The 14,711-nt window shown below is 51.3% G+C and overlaps 5 protein-coding genes across 5 annotated transcripts; 2 read left to right on the top strand and 3 right to left on the bottom strand.

Moving 5' to 3' along the window:
- Positions 1 to 102: 102 nt before the first annotated feature.
- Positions 103 to 693, top strand: N7457_000801 (uncharacterized protein; the record flags this gene model as incomplete). The annotated part of the gene is made up of 1 exon (XM_057171869.1): positions 103 to 693. One exon carries the CDS (start codon positions 103 to 105, stop codon positions 691 to 693), a length of 591 nt encoding a protein of 196 aa, XP_057035772.1.
- A 328-nt stretch (positions 694 to 1,021) lies between these two features.
- Positions 1,022 to 1,438, bottom strand: N7457_000800 (uncharacterized protein; the record flags this gene model as incomplete). Its single annotated transcript, XM_057171868.1, has 1 exon — positions 1,022 to 1,438. The coding sequence occupies one exon, from the start codon at positions 1,436 to 1,438 to the stop codon at positions 1,022 to 1,024; it is 417 nt and encodes a 138-aa protein (XP_057035771.1).
- A 744-nt stretch (positions 1,439 to 2,182) lies between these two features.
- N7457_000799 (uncharacterized protein) lies at positions 2,183 to 7,626 on the bottom strand (the record flags this gene model as incomplete). The annotated part of the gene is made up of 4 exons (XM_057171867.1): positions 2,183 to 3,657; positions 3,715 to 6,679; positions 6,758 to 7,101; positions 7,254 to 7,626. The coding sequence occupies 4 exons, from the start codon at positions 7,624 to 7,626 to the stop codon at positions 2,183 to 2,185; spliced, it is 5,157 nt and encodes a 1,718-aa protein (XP_057035770.1).
- Positions 7,627 to 9,513: 1,887 nt separating this feature from the next.
- N7457_000798 (High mobility group superfamily) lies at positions 9,514 to 10,568 on the bottom strand (the record flags this gene model as incomplete). The annotated part of the gene is made up of 3 exons (XM_057171866.1): positions 9,514 to 9,615; positions 9,676 to 9,978; positions 10,032 to 10,568. 3 exons carry the CDS (start codon positions 10,566 to 10,568, stop codon positions 9,514 to 9,516), a joined length of 942 nt encoding a protein of 313 aa, XP_057035769.1.
- Positions 10,569 to 10,962: 394 nt separating this feature from the next.
- On the top strand, positions 10,963 to 14,673 carry N7457_000797 (uncharacterized protein; the record flags this gene model as incomplete). Its single annotated transcript, XM_057171865.1, has 4 exons — positions 10,963 to 11,106; positions 11,173 to 11,481; positions 11,539 to 14,335; positions 14,399 to 14,673. The coding sequence occupies 4 exons, from the start codon at positions 10,963 to 10,965 to the stop codon at positions 14,671 to 14,673; spliced, it is 3,525 nt and encodes a 1,174-aa protein (XP_057035768.1).
- Between the last annotated feature and the right edge of the window lie 38 nt (positions 14,674 to 14,711).

Below are 14,711 nucleotides of genomic sequence, written 5' to 3'. Positions count from 1 at the left end.
AGGATCATTTCTGCCGGATATATTATCGCAAACTCAGGGCCTTTGTATCGCAATTTCAACTTCTGAATTCAAATCGGTCGACCTCGCGATCCAATTACCACCATGAAGAACGTGTCTAATCCACAGGAGTCGGAGCGCCCGGCAGATACTGAGGGAGTCTGCTATGCAGACGACGAGGGATCAGGTTCGGAGATTTCGGATTCTTCTGACTTGGTACCGATGTCTGTAGCACTCAGGTTACTGGATGAAGTCCGGCCCCTGTTGCATTTCAGGGTTCATCGTGAACACAGTCCATCTCTAACTGCATCGGGTGAGTCTGATGGTTGGACCGACAGCTCTCATTTTCTTTGGGCAATGTGTGCCACTCTCGCAGATGGAGATGCCGACCCAGAATGGACGCTTGCATTCGAAAAGTGGCGATTCCAGTGGAAAAGAATCCAAAAGCAGGTGAAATCGTATGGGTATACCCATTTCTCTTCGGTTATTCCTCCTGCACCGGTCAATCTTGCCACAGTCCGATTCTTGGCATCCCAGCCCAGGGAATTTGAGATCGAACAACAGGACCCAGATGGTGTCTCTGATCACCAGGATATCTGGACCTTGTGGCGAAATATCATCGAGGTGCCTGCGGATCAAGTCACCGATATCGAGGTTTGTCTCAAAGATACTGGGAAACTTGTTGGCTCCCAGTGAATCAAGATCAACCCATATCGCTAGTAGATGAAATTTCGTTGTTCACTCTTAGATCATGAGTTATCTGACTTGTCCTTCCCTCCCAATGACATGCATAGCAGAGGCCTCAATACCATGGCAACCCGATCAGATCAAGAAGTAGTCATAGAACCAATTCTTCTTTCATGAGCAAATTCGATACAATCATCGAGACATTCCCTAAGCTATGTATAATTACCACCTTGTGCCTCGAGTCCGTGCCTACAGGAGAATAGGGGATGGAAGAACAAATGCGATGATCACGCATATCACTGGATTCACAGAAATTCAAAAGAAAGTAACTAACTACCTAGAACCCTAGGTCAGCCAGGATGTTTTCGATGGTAAAATGAACACACATGTCGCATCTTGGGTTCAGACCAAGCCTTCTAGCCAGGTCGGGCATCCTTTTCTCCAGGGCCTCACACATCGTGGGAACATCGATATTGTAGAAGCCGGGCGGTTTAGCAGTAACGTAGGGATGGTTTCGTGCTATGATAGCCATGGCTACAGCAGCTTCATGGACTCGACGTAAAAGCTCGGTAGCATGATCAGTTAGATTAACTTTGACCTTGTCGATTGTATCTAACTCCGGCTGTTGTCTGATGAGACGAGCTTGTTGTTCAAGGAAGTTCAAGAGATGAGAACGCTCCTCTTGAAAGTTGGAGACGGAAGTAGGTGCGGATCTGTCAAGTGTGGAACGGACGTCACCCTGTACTCGATGCATTTGAGGAAGTGACAGTATCGAGACTCGGCTGTGGAGGCGGGTTGGCTCGGAGAAAAAGATAGATGGCACGTTGATGATGGGTCAGAGAGTGCCCTGAAGCAAACCGGCTGGTCAGCGACGACGTACAGACCACGTTAAGAGTCATAATACCTCAATGTGAGATGTCAAGAGACACACTATCTCGATCTGTTCAGTCCAGAGACCTCGGCAATCACGATGGGACAGGAGGGAGGAATAACGTCGATGCTTGACACACAGAGAACGGGAAGATCAGATTGACTGTTGGTGGCTATGAGACTCTCCTCTCAGAGGGAAATTGCCTCGCTTCTTTACGCTTTTCCGTGCTGATGCCTAGTCGGCCTCGTAGAAGCTCTGGGGCGATGGAACAAGCTTCAAGCTCTATCTTATGGACCCTCATTGCCCTGTCATTGTCGAAGAATCGAGCCATCGAGCTATCGAGCCATCGAGCCTGCCAACCTCGGCTCATTTGCGTAATGTGAAGAGGTTTACATGGTTTACATGCCAGCCGATGGAGTCACAAAGTCAACTTGGAATAAAGAACGAAACTCAACATGCTCTACTGTGTCATAGTATCGTACTGAACTCCATACACGTCGTCACATCCAACCTGGTCCCTCAGACACATTGCTTCCAGGCAAAACCACAAATCAGAACACGCTACAATCATGTACCAAATATGAAAGCTATCACCGACATTTCATTTGAAACAGAACGACTTGCTTTTTAGAGATTCGTCAGTTTGCGGAACCAACTGGGCATCTTCGCCCCAGAGCTTGGCGGAGCGCTCTGTCGACTTCCCGGCTGTGACCTCATCCCACGTTCACGCTCATAATCGCCGCTTCCAGAGCTACTTTTCATACCCTCACGACGGGAGCCACGATATCGAGGACGGGCGTCATCAAAATCTTCCTCGGGATACTTGGCACGGCGACGAGCCTTGCGGCGAACAGCGCGACGGGCTTCCTCGTCCGAAGAAAGAGAATGTGCATTGCCTCCGTCGGCAGCTGTAGGAGGCATATCAATCACAGTGGGGACAATTGGCGGTGGCTCCGGGGGCTCATCAGCTTGTGAGTAGACCCATGAGGAAATCTTATCTTTCCTACCACTGCTAGGATATATGCCTCCAGTCATGAACGGCTCCTGGGTTGGTTCGGGTGCCACTTTGGACTTGCGACGACGAGACCTTGGATCGTCATATGCACGGGAGCTGCGCGTGCCTCGATAATCCAACGCTCCCCGATCGGGAAAGTATTCACTGGGTATTTCCTGCTCGCGTTCACGGCGTCGGCTCGCTCTCGCTGCCATCTTTTCCTCGTCGTGCATGCGCCGGCGATCACGACGCTCTGCCTTTCTGGATTCGGCTTCGGCTCGCAGAGCCGCCTGTGATTCCAGAGGATGAAGTTCCGCATATAGAGGTACCCGGGGTGGGTATTCTGCTGCTCGCGGGTTGCGGTATTCTACGTATTGTTCACGTGCTCGTTCTCTTCTTCTCGCACGGCGCTCCTCTGCTTCACGTGCCTCACTTCCATGTGTGTCGGAAGGAGCTTTGCGGGATGCACGTCGTGCGTGACGTGCTGCTCGTCGAGCTTCTGCTTCTTCTGCTTCGATCTCGCCGCCTGCACCGCCACCAAAGTCATCGGTCATGAAACCTTCACGATCAGTCTCTGGTCGGACAGACCCTCGACGTCGCTCTTCGCGGCGTAATCTGCGACCAAAATCGCGCTCCATTTCCGAAGGACCCCTTGCGTCATCATCTCGATATGAGCGCGACTTCCGACGTTCAGGCATCTCTGGGCGCTCTGTGCGTTCTGGGCGTGCGTTTTTCCTCAAACCAAACAGTCCCATAATCCCACTGTTCTCCTTGATCCTTGGTGGTGCAGTATTCGAGCGTTTTAGGCGGCGTTCTCTTGGGGACGCATCGACAAAGGCCATATCGTCGGCCCGTGATACGATGTCTGGAGCAAGATGTGCTTGGTTCATGTCGACCATCACAGCATCGTCCTCATTGTCAGGGTTGACGCGGGACTTAAAAAAATTGTCAGTCAATACAACGGCACAAAGAGTGCTGTGGTCATGATAAGCTACCTGTCTCTTTGATTTGCCTCTCTCCTTGGAAGGCCGTTTCGGAGACCGAACGTTGCCATCCTCCAAATCTACGATAACGAGATCATCATCCTCAATTGGATATGGATCTCGAGCTGCTCAGCAGGCGGAAAGTCAGCAAAGGCAGACCATAGGCATGGAAAAGAACGTACCTGATTTCCGCCTCTCAGCCCGTGGGCGTTCACGTTCACGTCGAGACTTAGAAGCATCGATGCCCATCAACTTGGCTGCCTTGACAGACATATCCGGCTTCTCACTCAGAGGGTTCGCGGTAGCAGTTTTGTCATCTAAATCGACTGATGGGCGTCTAGACACGGATTTCGATGGAGAACTAGGCTTGCGGCTTGGTTTGCTTCTGGGCTGGGGTGTACCAAGTACCATGTTGGCCAAAGTCACGCCACGTTGGTTCTTCAAGGATCGGCTCTCTCGTTCTCGCCGTTTTCCCCATTCAGATGGAGAAGACTTTTCCAATTCTGGCTCAAGGTCTTTGGGTCGAGAGCTTGTAGGTTTTGACCGCTTTGCGACAGGAGAATGCTCTTGCGTGGAGTCTTTTTGCTTTGGAGATCCAGCCTCCTGTTTCTTACTTTCCTTTTTACTTGACTTTTTGGGAGGTGGTGTGGGCCCCCAAAAGCTCCATGGCGATGTGTTCGTATTGCGTTCGCGTGCTCGGTCCTTCTTGGGGGATTTTGCAGGCGTTTTTTCTGGCTCTGGCTCTGGCGTCGGGGGAACGGCTTTGTTCTCCTCTTCTGTCTTCGCGGGTGCAGACTCAGTCTCTGGTTCCGGCGCTGGCTCTGGCTCTGGCTCTGGCGCTGGCTCTGGCTCTGGCTCTGGCTCTGGCTCTGGCTCTGGCGCTGGCTCTGGCGCTGGCTCTGGCTCTCGTGTAACTAGTTCTGCTGGAGGGATTTCCTGGGGTGGTGAAGTTGACTCTATCGCTGCCGCTGCCGCCGCCCTTTCAGCTTCGGCCTTTTTATACTTCTTGAGTTCCTTTTTGGTCATCTTTGAAAGATCCGGGGCTGGAGGCTCGGGCTCAGGCTCAGGCTCAGGCTCGGGCTCGGGCTCAGGCTCGGGCTCAGGTACATATTCGGGCTGGGGCTCGAGGTCGTCCCCAAAGTCTGGGAAGCTTCCGGGCACAGAATCCCTCGAGAATGTTCTTTCTTCTGGCTGAAACTCTTCTTGTTTGGACAATGACTTGATCTTGGATTTTGAATTGTTCTTCGTCGGAGCAGGTTCCACTGCGAGAGGTGCAGGCTCTGGCTCAGTCTCCGGCTCGGCCTTCTTTTCTTTAGATTTCCCCTTTGAGCTCGCCTTCTCCTCCTTTGCCTTCTCCTCCTTTGCCTTCTCCTCCTTTGCCTTCTCCTCCTTTGCCTTCTCCTCCTTTGCCTTCTCCTCCTTTGCCTTCTCCCTCTTGGCCTGCTCCAACGCCTTGATGCGTTCTGCGACACTGAGTTTAGAAGTCTTGGGCTTGGTTGGCTTTGCTGGAGCCGGAGGCTCAGGCTCAGGGGCAGGTTCAGGCTCCACCTGTGCTATAGAGTCTACAGGGTCCATATCAACATCAAGCAGTAGTTCTTCTTCTTCAATTGGCGCAACCTCTTTCTGCTCCTCTTTGGCATTAGAAATTTCGTCAATCTTCGTTGATTTGGCTTTGCTCGTGGAACCCCCGGTGATGGTTGACCAGAAGCTTTTGGACAATTTTTCTTCTTTGGGGGATTCAATGGCTCTCGTGACCTTTTTGGAGCCTTGGGAGGCTTTGGGGGCCAGGTCTGCCCAAATATCGTCTGCATTATCAAAGGGTTCCGGCTCCGGAGTCAGGCCCTGTGCAGGAGGAGTCGGTGCAGGAGGAGGAGGTTGCTCGATGTCTTTGCCCCTCTTTTTCTTTTTCTTCTCCTTTACAGGCCCCCAAATACCCCAGGCATCATCTTCGGCCGCCTTTTCGGGTTCGGGCTCAGGTTCGGGTTCAGCTATCGGTTCAGGCTCAGGTTCGGGTTCAACGATCGGTTCAGGCTCAGGTTCGGGTTCAACGATCGGTTCGGGCTCGGGTTCGGGCTCAGGATCAGGTACGGGTTCGGGTTCAACGACCGGTTCAGGCACTTCCGCAGGCGGCTCGTCGGAAGGGAGCTCAAAATCCTTACCGGGAATAGGAAGACCCTTTCGTGTCAGTTGTTTCTCTCGCTTCTTGCGTTCCTTGGAGGATATAGTACGCCAGTTTGCGTATAGAGGATCATCGGGTATTGCTGGCGCTTTAGGCTCCGGTTCAGGCTCGGGTTCAGGTTCCGCAATGGGCGCCGGCTCGAGTTCTGGCTCCTTGAATCTTACTTCGTCGGCAATGGGCTCTGGATTCATAGGCTTTTTGTCCTTTTTTTTGCTTGTAGTATCCCATCCATCTTCCCAGACATCCTCCTTAGGTGGGGGATCAGCAGGAGTCGAGGGCATCAAATCAGCTAGAAGGTCAATCTTCTTTTTCTTCTTGTCTTTGGACTTGACTGGAACATTCCAGCCCCAGTCAGTATCTGTCTCGGGTGGTTTCTGAGTCTCCTCGACCACCGGTTCAGGTTCAGGTTCAGGTCCAGGTTCAGGTTCGGGTTCAGGTTCGGGTTGAGCCGCAGTCCTGGCTGCCTCCTGCTCTGCCGCCTCCTTTGCTGCAGCTTCCTCTTCATCTTTGATTTTCTTTTCCATTTCCTTCTTCGCTTTACGTTGCTCTTTCTTGGAGAGTCCTAGGTACCAAGCCTCCTGTGTGAAATCGACTTTAGGTGCAGGTGGTGGGGGCGGTGCAGGAGGCTCGATGTTAGGTTCTGGCTCGCCAGTCCCCTTCTTCCTCTCCTTTGGCATATCCCAACCTCCCCAATCATCCTCTTGTTTTGTTCCTTCGGCAGGTGCAGAATCCAAGCCAAAATTGAATTCACCGGGGGAGGTCTTGCCCGTTTTCTTCTTAGAGGTTTCCCAGGGGTTGTTGTCTTTGGGATCTTCTTTGGGATCAGCCCCTCCAAGCGTATTGGGCTTGCCACCGGTGTTCCAGTCTTTTCCCCATCCTCCGAAGCTAAACCCAGTGCCGCCAGTCTTGGGCGCTGTAGTGTCGAAGTTCAAGTCCAATTGCTGTGCACCGTCATTCAAACTTACGTCCTGAAATGCCCCAGGAGGTGCATCGTCCTGCAATAGTATTTAGACACTATCTTGTATAAGGGAGAGAGTTTTGCTTACCTTTCCTTTCTTCTTCTTTCCTACAGTCGCAAAGCCAGCCCAGGATTCATCACCTCCACCGCTGTCCTCTTCAGCCCAGCTAAGATTGTTAGCAGCAGAGGCCTCAGCGGCCTTTCGTTCTTCCTCTTCCTTAGCTAGTCTCTCGGCCTCTTCTTTTTCTTCTTCTTCTTCTTTCTTCTTCTTATCTTTTTTCTTTCCGCTTGTATTCCAATCACCCCAACTATCGCCGCCATTCCCGTCGCCATCTCCCCCGTCGCCATTCCCGTCGCCGTCACCAGCGCCGCCTGAATCACCACCGGCCCCAGCGCCATCACCACCACCATTGGGGTCGTTATCTCCTCCATCTGCCGGTGGCGGGGGTGGAGTAGGCGGGGTGGGAGGTGGTGGGGCTTTTTTGCGGCAGTCTTTTTCTTTTTGTGCTCCCGAACTCCGGTAGGATTCTCGAAATCAATGGATATATCGAGCATGCGATTTTTCAGCAAGCAGGATGACTGACGATGTGGTGTAAACTGAGTTTTTGGCGCATAGGGAAAACGCGTTGATTTGCGCTGTGAAAGTAGAGGCAGCGGAGAATATTCGGGAGGAAGGTCATGAATCACATCCTCGTAGGGTGGTGGAAGCTCGTTGTACAACGGTGGCTCCGACGAGCAAGTCACAGGGCGAGAACTCAATGCAGTGTTCAAATCTACCTTTTGGAGCGCCGAGTGGCCCGGCAGATGAGACCCCGCCGGTCCCAACATGAACTGAATCCATACCTCGTCAAGGATTTTCTCCACCTCAACTTGCACGCTCCATATGTGGTATGCGAGGTCCTTTGGGGTGCTAGTGATCCCCGCGCATCTACCATAAGACCTGTCGAGCGCCTCCATGCCGAACATCACATGGGCCAAGTTCATGCGTGGCCCCGATCACTGATGCGTCAGCTCCGTTGTGTTAAAATAGCGAAAGCATCGGAGTACGGTTGTGGGTGCGATTCGAGTCCCAGCGGGGATTTCAATCGGTAACGGGAAGTTTCGTCGCGGAATTGTCAAATTCCAGAATCGCGATATCGAGGCGAAAGGGGCGTGCAGGTAGAAGTAGAAACTAATAGAGAATAAAAGAAGTCAAATTAACAGATAGCCTCCCTGCACGACCGGCGCAACTTCAGTTGTGCTGACAAGCCGTAGAAAAAAGACGAAGACCAGACAGTAGAAGGATTTACTCTGTAGGGAGTAGGTGAGAAACACAAGGGGTGTCGAGGAGTTCCCTGGGCAAGGGAGAAAAGCAGGAGAAAGGCAGACTGGGATCATCTGAATCGCGGCAGGGATACGTTCAGGCGGTGGAGATGAATCTTATCCTATTTTTCGTATGATCTTCCGTTCTCCGCACACAAGATACATAAGTACACTCCATTTCTTGTCAACGTCCCCCACACCCTTGTTGTTTATCTGATTTGTGCTCTACTCCTAGGACCATCCATATTTAGACATTCAAGTTATCAGAAAAGGACATAGGACCATGGATACATGTAGATAGGCCTACATATAGGTACAATCAAATACCGAGCCCAGGTGTACATGCATGGTTTATTTTCGATGTCGCACTACTATTGTACCTGTACCTACGGAGTACTCTGCATGACATACGCGAAACTTCGCACAGACCCCTGCCTTCAAATGGACCATGGAATGCCTGCCCTCCTCCCACGGTACGCCGCTCCCCGGGCAACCTACCTGTCCATATACCCAGGATGTAGGTACATAACATTGTACATGTTGATTCGTGTGGATTCTGCCTAGAATCGACATGCCAATCACAGATATCATCAAGGCTCTGCATGTTAAAAGGGATAGTTGACTTCGACTACACCATCGCTGGAAGAACCGATGAATATATGCTTTGTACTCCGTGCTTGCTGATGGGATAGGGGTTGCATGATCAGAAACTATAATTAAAAATCTTGGTCCAGCCACCCGTGAATATTTCACGAATTATAAGATTGATCGGGTTAATGGGATATACCAGTAGCTACATACTCCGTACACGTATACACACTGATGTACTCCGTACAGAAGAGCATATAATGCATGGACTTATGGAGAAGATACCTACATGTACAACATGTATAGTTAGTTACCTCTTATAGTTAATCACATGTACATGTAGTTATATCGTGTATATATAACTCTACCTTCAGACTTGACAATGTAGTCACGCAGGCCATTTGTGGATTTGAGACCTATCAATGTCTATGTCTATACTCCATATGGAGTACACCGCACATATTGGTCAATTCGCCCAATTCATTGGACGTAATTGTTGTGCAAACTGACAGGGCGTCCTGCAAGCGTAACATCACTTGCTCACCGCCACTTGAGTTTCGGAGCAGAAACCCCTCCCAGTGCGGGGTGGTGGGGAGCCTTCGGCAAAGAGGTACGGAGTACTCCGTACATACTACATACGGATGCTCTTCTCTCTTCTCTTACTCATCTGACTACATGGCCCTGGTGAGTGGTGTGGAAAATGGAAATAGAGGAGAGTAGAATCCGGGCGATGAATTGAGGGCTGTTTCTTTGTTGCCGCGATTTCACTACCGGGAAAATGATACAAGGTACACTTTGAGAAGAGGGATTACAACAAACAATGCAACAAAGCACACGCGAAACGAGTTGGACTCAAGCGATATGGTTGACTCAAAGAAGCACGTGACAAACAAGCCCGAATACCGTCACGGTAGATATGTCTATGGCAAACCCGGCTGAGGTGCACAAAGGGCTTTACGAGTGTTCCTGGGCCTGCTTCGGTGCCGGAATTCCATATACTTCCTGGTGCTCTCTTTCGTATCGCGCACGATCTTCGACGTGCAACCTGTGGTAGTGCTAGATTGATAGTTAGTCCCTGCAAGGATGGAATACATCCAATTCCCTAGGGGCTCTTACTTCTTTTTCCGATTCGGCCAGCTCGTTCCATGTTTTAGCGATGGCTCCAAAGGCCTCTTTTTGGGTTTGGGCCTGATATTCACCGGAACTGAGACGTTCTTTCAGATAAAGAGCGTAGCGGGAGGAAGGTGCCTTGACCAAGCGGTCGTCCGTGATGTTACGATAATCTTTCTTGACAAGACGTGAGAGGAATCGGCGAGCGGCATTGGCTTCCTTGATCTGAAGAGGTGTGTGCGATTGAATCCAGGCCTTGTAGGCAGCTGTATTAGCGGCCCTATTTTTTTCGGCTTGGGCTTTGAGTCGCTGAGGGAGGTGATTAGCTTCCAACGTAAACGCAGAAAGTCAAGGGGGCGTACCTCCTCATCCTGAGCACTGAGAGATTTGGCTTGCGTAGCAGCAATGGTGAATGCCTCGCCGGGCTTGTATTGACCAAGATCTTTCATCTCACTGATCTTCTCTGCGATAGCAAGAGAGAAGAAATTGGGAGGCAGCTTCTTGGGTGGTGTCAGTGCAGTCACCTTGAGCTGGTCAATTTGAAGCTTGCGTTGGTGGGCGGCTCTCTTTTCCTTCTGTTTCTCAGTGAGCGGCTTCTTCTTTTTTTTAGTTGAATTATCATCTGCATGTTTGCCATTGGCGCCCTTGTCCGAGCTCTCCTCTGTTCTAGGAGCCTTGGTGGTTTCGAGATGGTTCGGACTGGTTGCGAATGAATTCGATTGGGGTCGCCATTGAATGGAGCAGAGAGCTGGGGCCTGCGGACGCGTGAGGCCAGAATTGGCAGCCAGACAAATGTGACGGAGTTGGTTCTGCCGGCCGATCACGCCAGTCGGGCGAGAGTGAGCACTGAGGTGCAGAGTACGGAGGAAGCTCCCCCGAGCTGCCGCCTGACAAGTCATCAAGGAATTGTCCAAGTAATATCAGCTGGATTAGAATTGAGCGACAAACCAAACGCAAAAATGAATGGGAATCGGATCTTCCAAAGTTCAGAATTGACGGGGGAGCTGTTGACGCAAGCGGAGCAGGAGGTCGCGCCTACGTCGTTTGGATCTAGGTATCCGCATCGGGTTAGCTCATCACATGTATTATATAATCGATCGCCTCAGTCCAACATTGGAACGGCTGCGCAGGTGAGGATGAGGTAGACAAAGGTCTTCCATATTGTGTTCTGTCGATGGCCTGAGGCCTGAATTTTCGATTCCTCAATTTTCACGCAGTCTCTCTCTCCATCGCTCTCCTCCCTATTTTGGGGGCTCTTGTGTTCTAGTAAAATTCACTAATCAGCCTGCAACAATGGCTCGCCACGGGGATACTCGCTCACCATCGCCTGTAGGCAGCACATATTCTTCATCCCGGCGGCCTCGCAGAGAGGATAATCGCTATGACAGAAGCAGACGGGATGATGGGCGTAGTTATCGCAGGTCCCGCAGCCCAGAGGTACGTGTAGCGCATCCCAAATCTACATACAATATTCCAATCTCTGACTATGCTTGTGATATTCAGAGACGATACCGAGAGCGCGACCACCCCCGTGACAGAGATGGGTATCGACGCCGAGACCTTCCACTAGATCGACGCGATGAGGATACTTATCGTCCGGCTCGGAGAGACCGATCCCGAGAACGCCGACGTGATGATAACCATGAGCTTCGTCGCAGAAGTCGGGATAGAGATTACCGAAGCAGGCGAGATGACTCCCGCGACCGGGATCGGAGGCGGATAGATGATGCTGCTGATTTTAAGCCCAAGTCTAGACGGGATGACAGCCGTGATCGTGCTCCAAACCGACGGTCCACGTCCAGACCTCGGGAGGTAAGATGCTCGGATTTTGCTTTTTCCCTAGCCCATGGGACTAATTCTTCACTGCAGCCTTCAAAATCGTCCATGCCCGCCTCAACCGTCCAGGCAGACGAGGAAAAGAAAGCCGAAAGACTTGCCAAGCTTGAAGCATGGAAGCAGAAGCAAGCCGCTGAGCGCGAGAAAAAGCAACGAGAACAGGCAGCGGACGATCCCAAAAAGATCCTTGATGCGATTGATCGTAAATCGGCTTTTTCTCCGGCTCTGGGCTCACCACAGACCCCGGTGACTCCGGCCGAGTATCCAACCCCTACCGCATATCCCGGAAAGTTTGATCCCAAGGCCATCGTCAAATCAGCAACCACAAATTCGGCCATTCCCGCGGTTCTTGGTACTGATGTTGCCGTTCCGACGTCTAGCAAGGTCCCATCCGTGCCGAACGTCAATGTACCTTTTCCTGCGCCCGCCAAGCTCTCGGGTCCCCTAAAGCCCAAAGGTAATGTCAGTGGGTTTGGCCTGGGTGCGAAAGCTGTTTTCGAAACGGAGAAACCGTCTGCCCCCAAGACTTTAGGCTTTGGGGACGAAGAATCCGCACCCAAAAAACTTGAAAAGTTGCCTACGCCTCCGCTCGATGATGATAGGAATGCGAGTGCAACGGCAGACGATGCCGGGGATGACGATGATACTGAAATGCAAGGTGGAGGAGTGGAAGAAGAAAAGGACGTTGCATTGGCAACAGGTGTCACTGCTGAACGAGGAGACGAATTGCTTAAGAATGAAGATGGCGATGTTAACATGGAGGAGACGATAAACGGGCAGATCGGTGTTATTCCCATGGAGATTGACCAAGTCGAAGAAGTGGACCCCCTAGATGCATTCATGTCTGAACTGCAAGACGCACGCCCACCCAAGAAGACAACTGGGGCTACATTCGCCAAGAAACAGAATCAGAAGCGCCCAGAGGCGATGTTCGGCGACGATGAGGATATGGGTTTCACTGCTGTCGGTGACGAGGACGCTGAGGATGTCCTGGCCATGGCGGCGAACAAGAAAAAGAAACGGGAGATCCCTGTTGTCGACCACTCTAAGATCGAATATGAGCCATTCCGCAAGCAGTTTTACACCGAACCTTCCAATCTTGCCGAGATGACCGAAGCGGAAGTTGCAAATTTGCGACTCGAGTTGGATGGTATCAAGATCCGCGGTTCGAATGTCCCAACACCCGTTCAAAAGTGGTCGCAGTGCGGATTGGGAGTGCAGACACTGGATGTCATTCACAAGCTTGGTTATGAGAATCTCACATCCATCCAAGCCCAAGCAATTCCCACAATCATGTCGGGTCGCGATGTCATTGGCGTGGCGAAAACTGGATCAGGCAAGACTGTTGCTTTCCTAGTTCCGATGTTCCGGCACATCAAAGACCAACGACCCCTGGCTAATATGGACGGTCCGATCGGTTTGATTCTATCACCCACCCGAGAACTGGCCACACAGATTCATAAAGACTGCAAACCTTTCCTGAAAGCCTTGGGTCTCCGTGCTGTCTGTGCCTATGGTGGAGCACCCATTAAGGACCAGATTTCCGAATTGAAACGAGGAGCCGAAATCATTGTGTGTACTGCCGGTCGTCTCATTGATCTGCTGGCCGCCAACCAAGGGCGAGTTCTCAACCTGCGCCGCGTCACATATGTCGTGTTGGACGAGGGAGACCGTATGTTCGATATGGGCTTTGGCCCACAAGTTTTGAAGATCATGGCCAATATGCGACCGGATCGACAAACAGTCCTTTTTTCGGCCACATTATCCAAGAACATGGAATCTTTGGCACGTAAAACGTTGCAGCAGCCAGTCGAGATCACAGTGGGCGGGCGGAGTGTTGTAGCTCCCGAAATCACACAAATCGTCGAGGTCCGGAACAATGACCAAAAGTTCGTCCGCCTATTGGAGCTCCTAGGAAACATGTACGAAGATGAAGCAAATGAAGACGATCGCACGTTGATTTTTGTGGACCGTCAAGAGTCTGCAGACGATCTGCTCAAACAATTGATGTGTAGGGGCTATCCGTGTATGTCGATTCATGGTGGAAAGGATCAGATTGATCGCGACACCACGATTTCCGAGTTCAAGGCAGGCGTATTCCCTATTCTAGTTGCAACATCAGTGGCAGCTCGTGGCTTAGATGTCAAGCAACTCAAGCTTGTTGTCAATTATGATGCACCTAATCACCTGGAGGATTATGTCCATCGTGCCGGCCGCACTGGTCGGGCTGGAAACACTGGAACTGCGGTGACATTCCTCACTGAGGAGCAAGAGCGGTATGCTGTGGATATTGCAAAGGCTCTCAAGCAAAGTGGACAAGAGATTCCTGCGCCTATCCAGAAGATGGTCGATTCGTGGGTTGAGAAAGTCAAGTCCGGAAAAGAAAAGAACTTCGGCCATGGATTTGGTGGTAAGGGCTTGGACCGTCTCAATTCAGAGCGAGATGCTGCGCGAATGCGTGAGCGGAAAGCATACAAGACTGGGGATGATAACGACGACGAAGAGGAGGATAAAGACGAGAAACAGGAGGAATCAAATGATCGACTTAACAAGGCTATCTCGGCCGTGCAATCCGCAGCCGCTCCAGCGTCCGCGTCTTTGTCAGGTGTCCCTAAGGGTGTTGATCTGGATGGTAAGGTCATTGTACATCGCACAGAGAGAGCTTCCCCGAATGCGCCGAGAAATGCATTAGACAAGGTGGGATCCGCTGTTGCTGATATTCACGCACGTTTGAGTCGTGCGGGTGTCATGAGATCGGGTGTGCCGATTGATAATCGTGGACCTGATGCCGGTGCATTCCATGCAACACTCGAGATCAACGATTTCCCTCGTAAGTTATGCTGTATCTCTCCTATTGCTTAGATGATTACTGACCACTGTCATCATCTCTTAGAAAAAGCACGTTGGGCCGTTACCAACCGCACTAATGTGGCCAAGATTCTGGAATCATCCGGAACTTCTATCACGACCAAGGGCAACTTTTACCCTAGCGGAAAGGAACCTGGTCCCGGAGAACTTCCTAAGTTGTACATTCTGGTTGAAGGCGAGACGGAGATTTCAGTCACCACCGCCATACATGACCTTCGGCGTCTGCTTAAAGATGCAACACTGGCAGCTTCTGAAGGTGAAGCACGCGCCCCGGTGGGTGGCCGGTACAATGTTCTCTAGTTGAAAGCAGACCCCAATTCGGAACCAATAGCATAAAT

Source organism: Penicillium paradoxum (genome assembly GCF_028828445.1).
Source record: "Penicillium paradoxum strain IBT 22861 chromosome Unknown utg000002l_segment0_segment0, whole genome shotgun sequence".
NCBI classification, from domain to species: domain Eukaryota; kingdom Fungi; phylum Ascomycota; class Eurotiomycetes; order Eurotiales; family Aspergillaceae; genus Penicillium; species Penicillium paradoxum.
The sequence above is the reverse complement of the archived record's forward strand: the minus strand, read 5'-3'. Positions and strand labels throughout refer to the sequence as shown.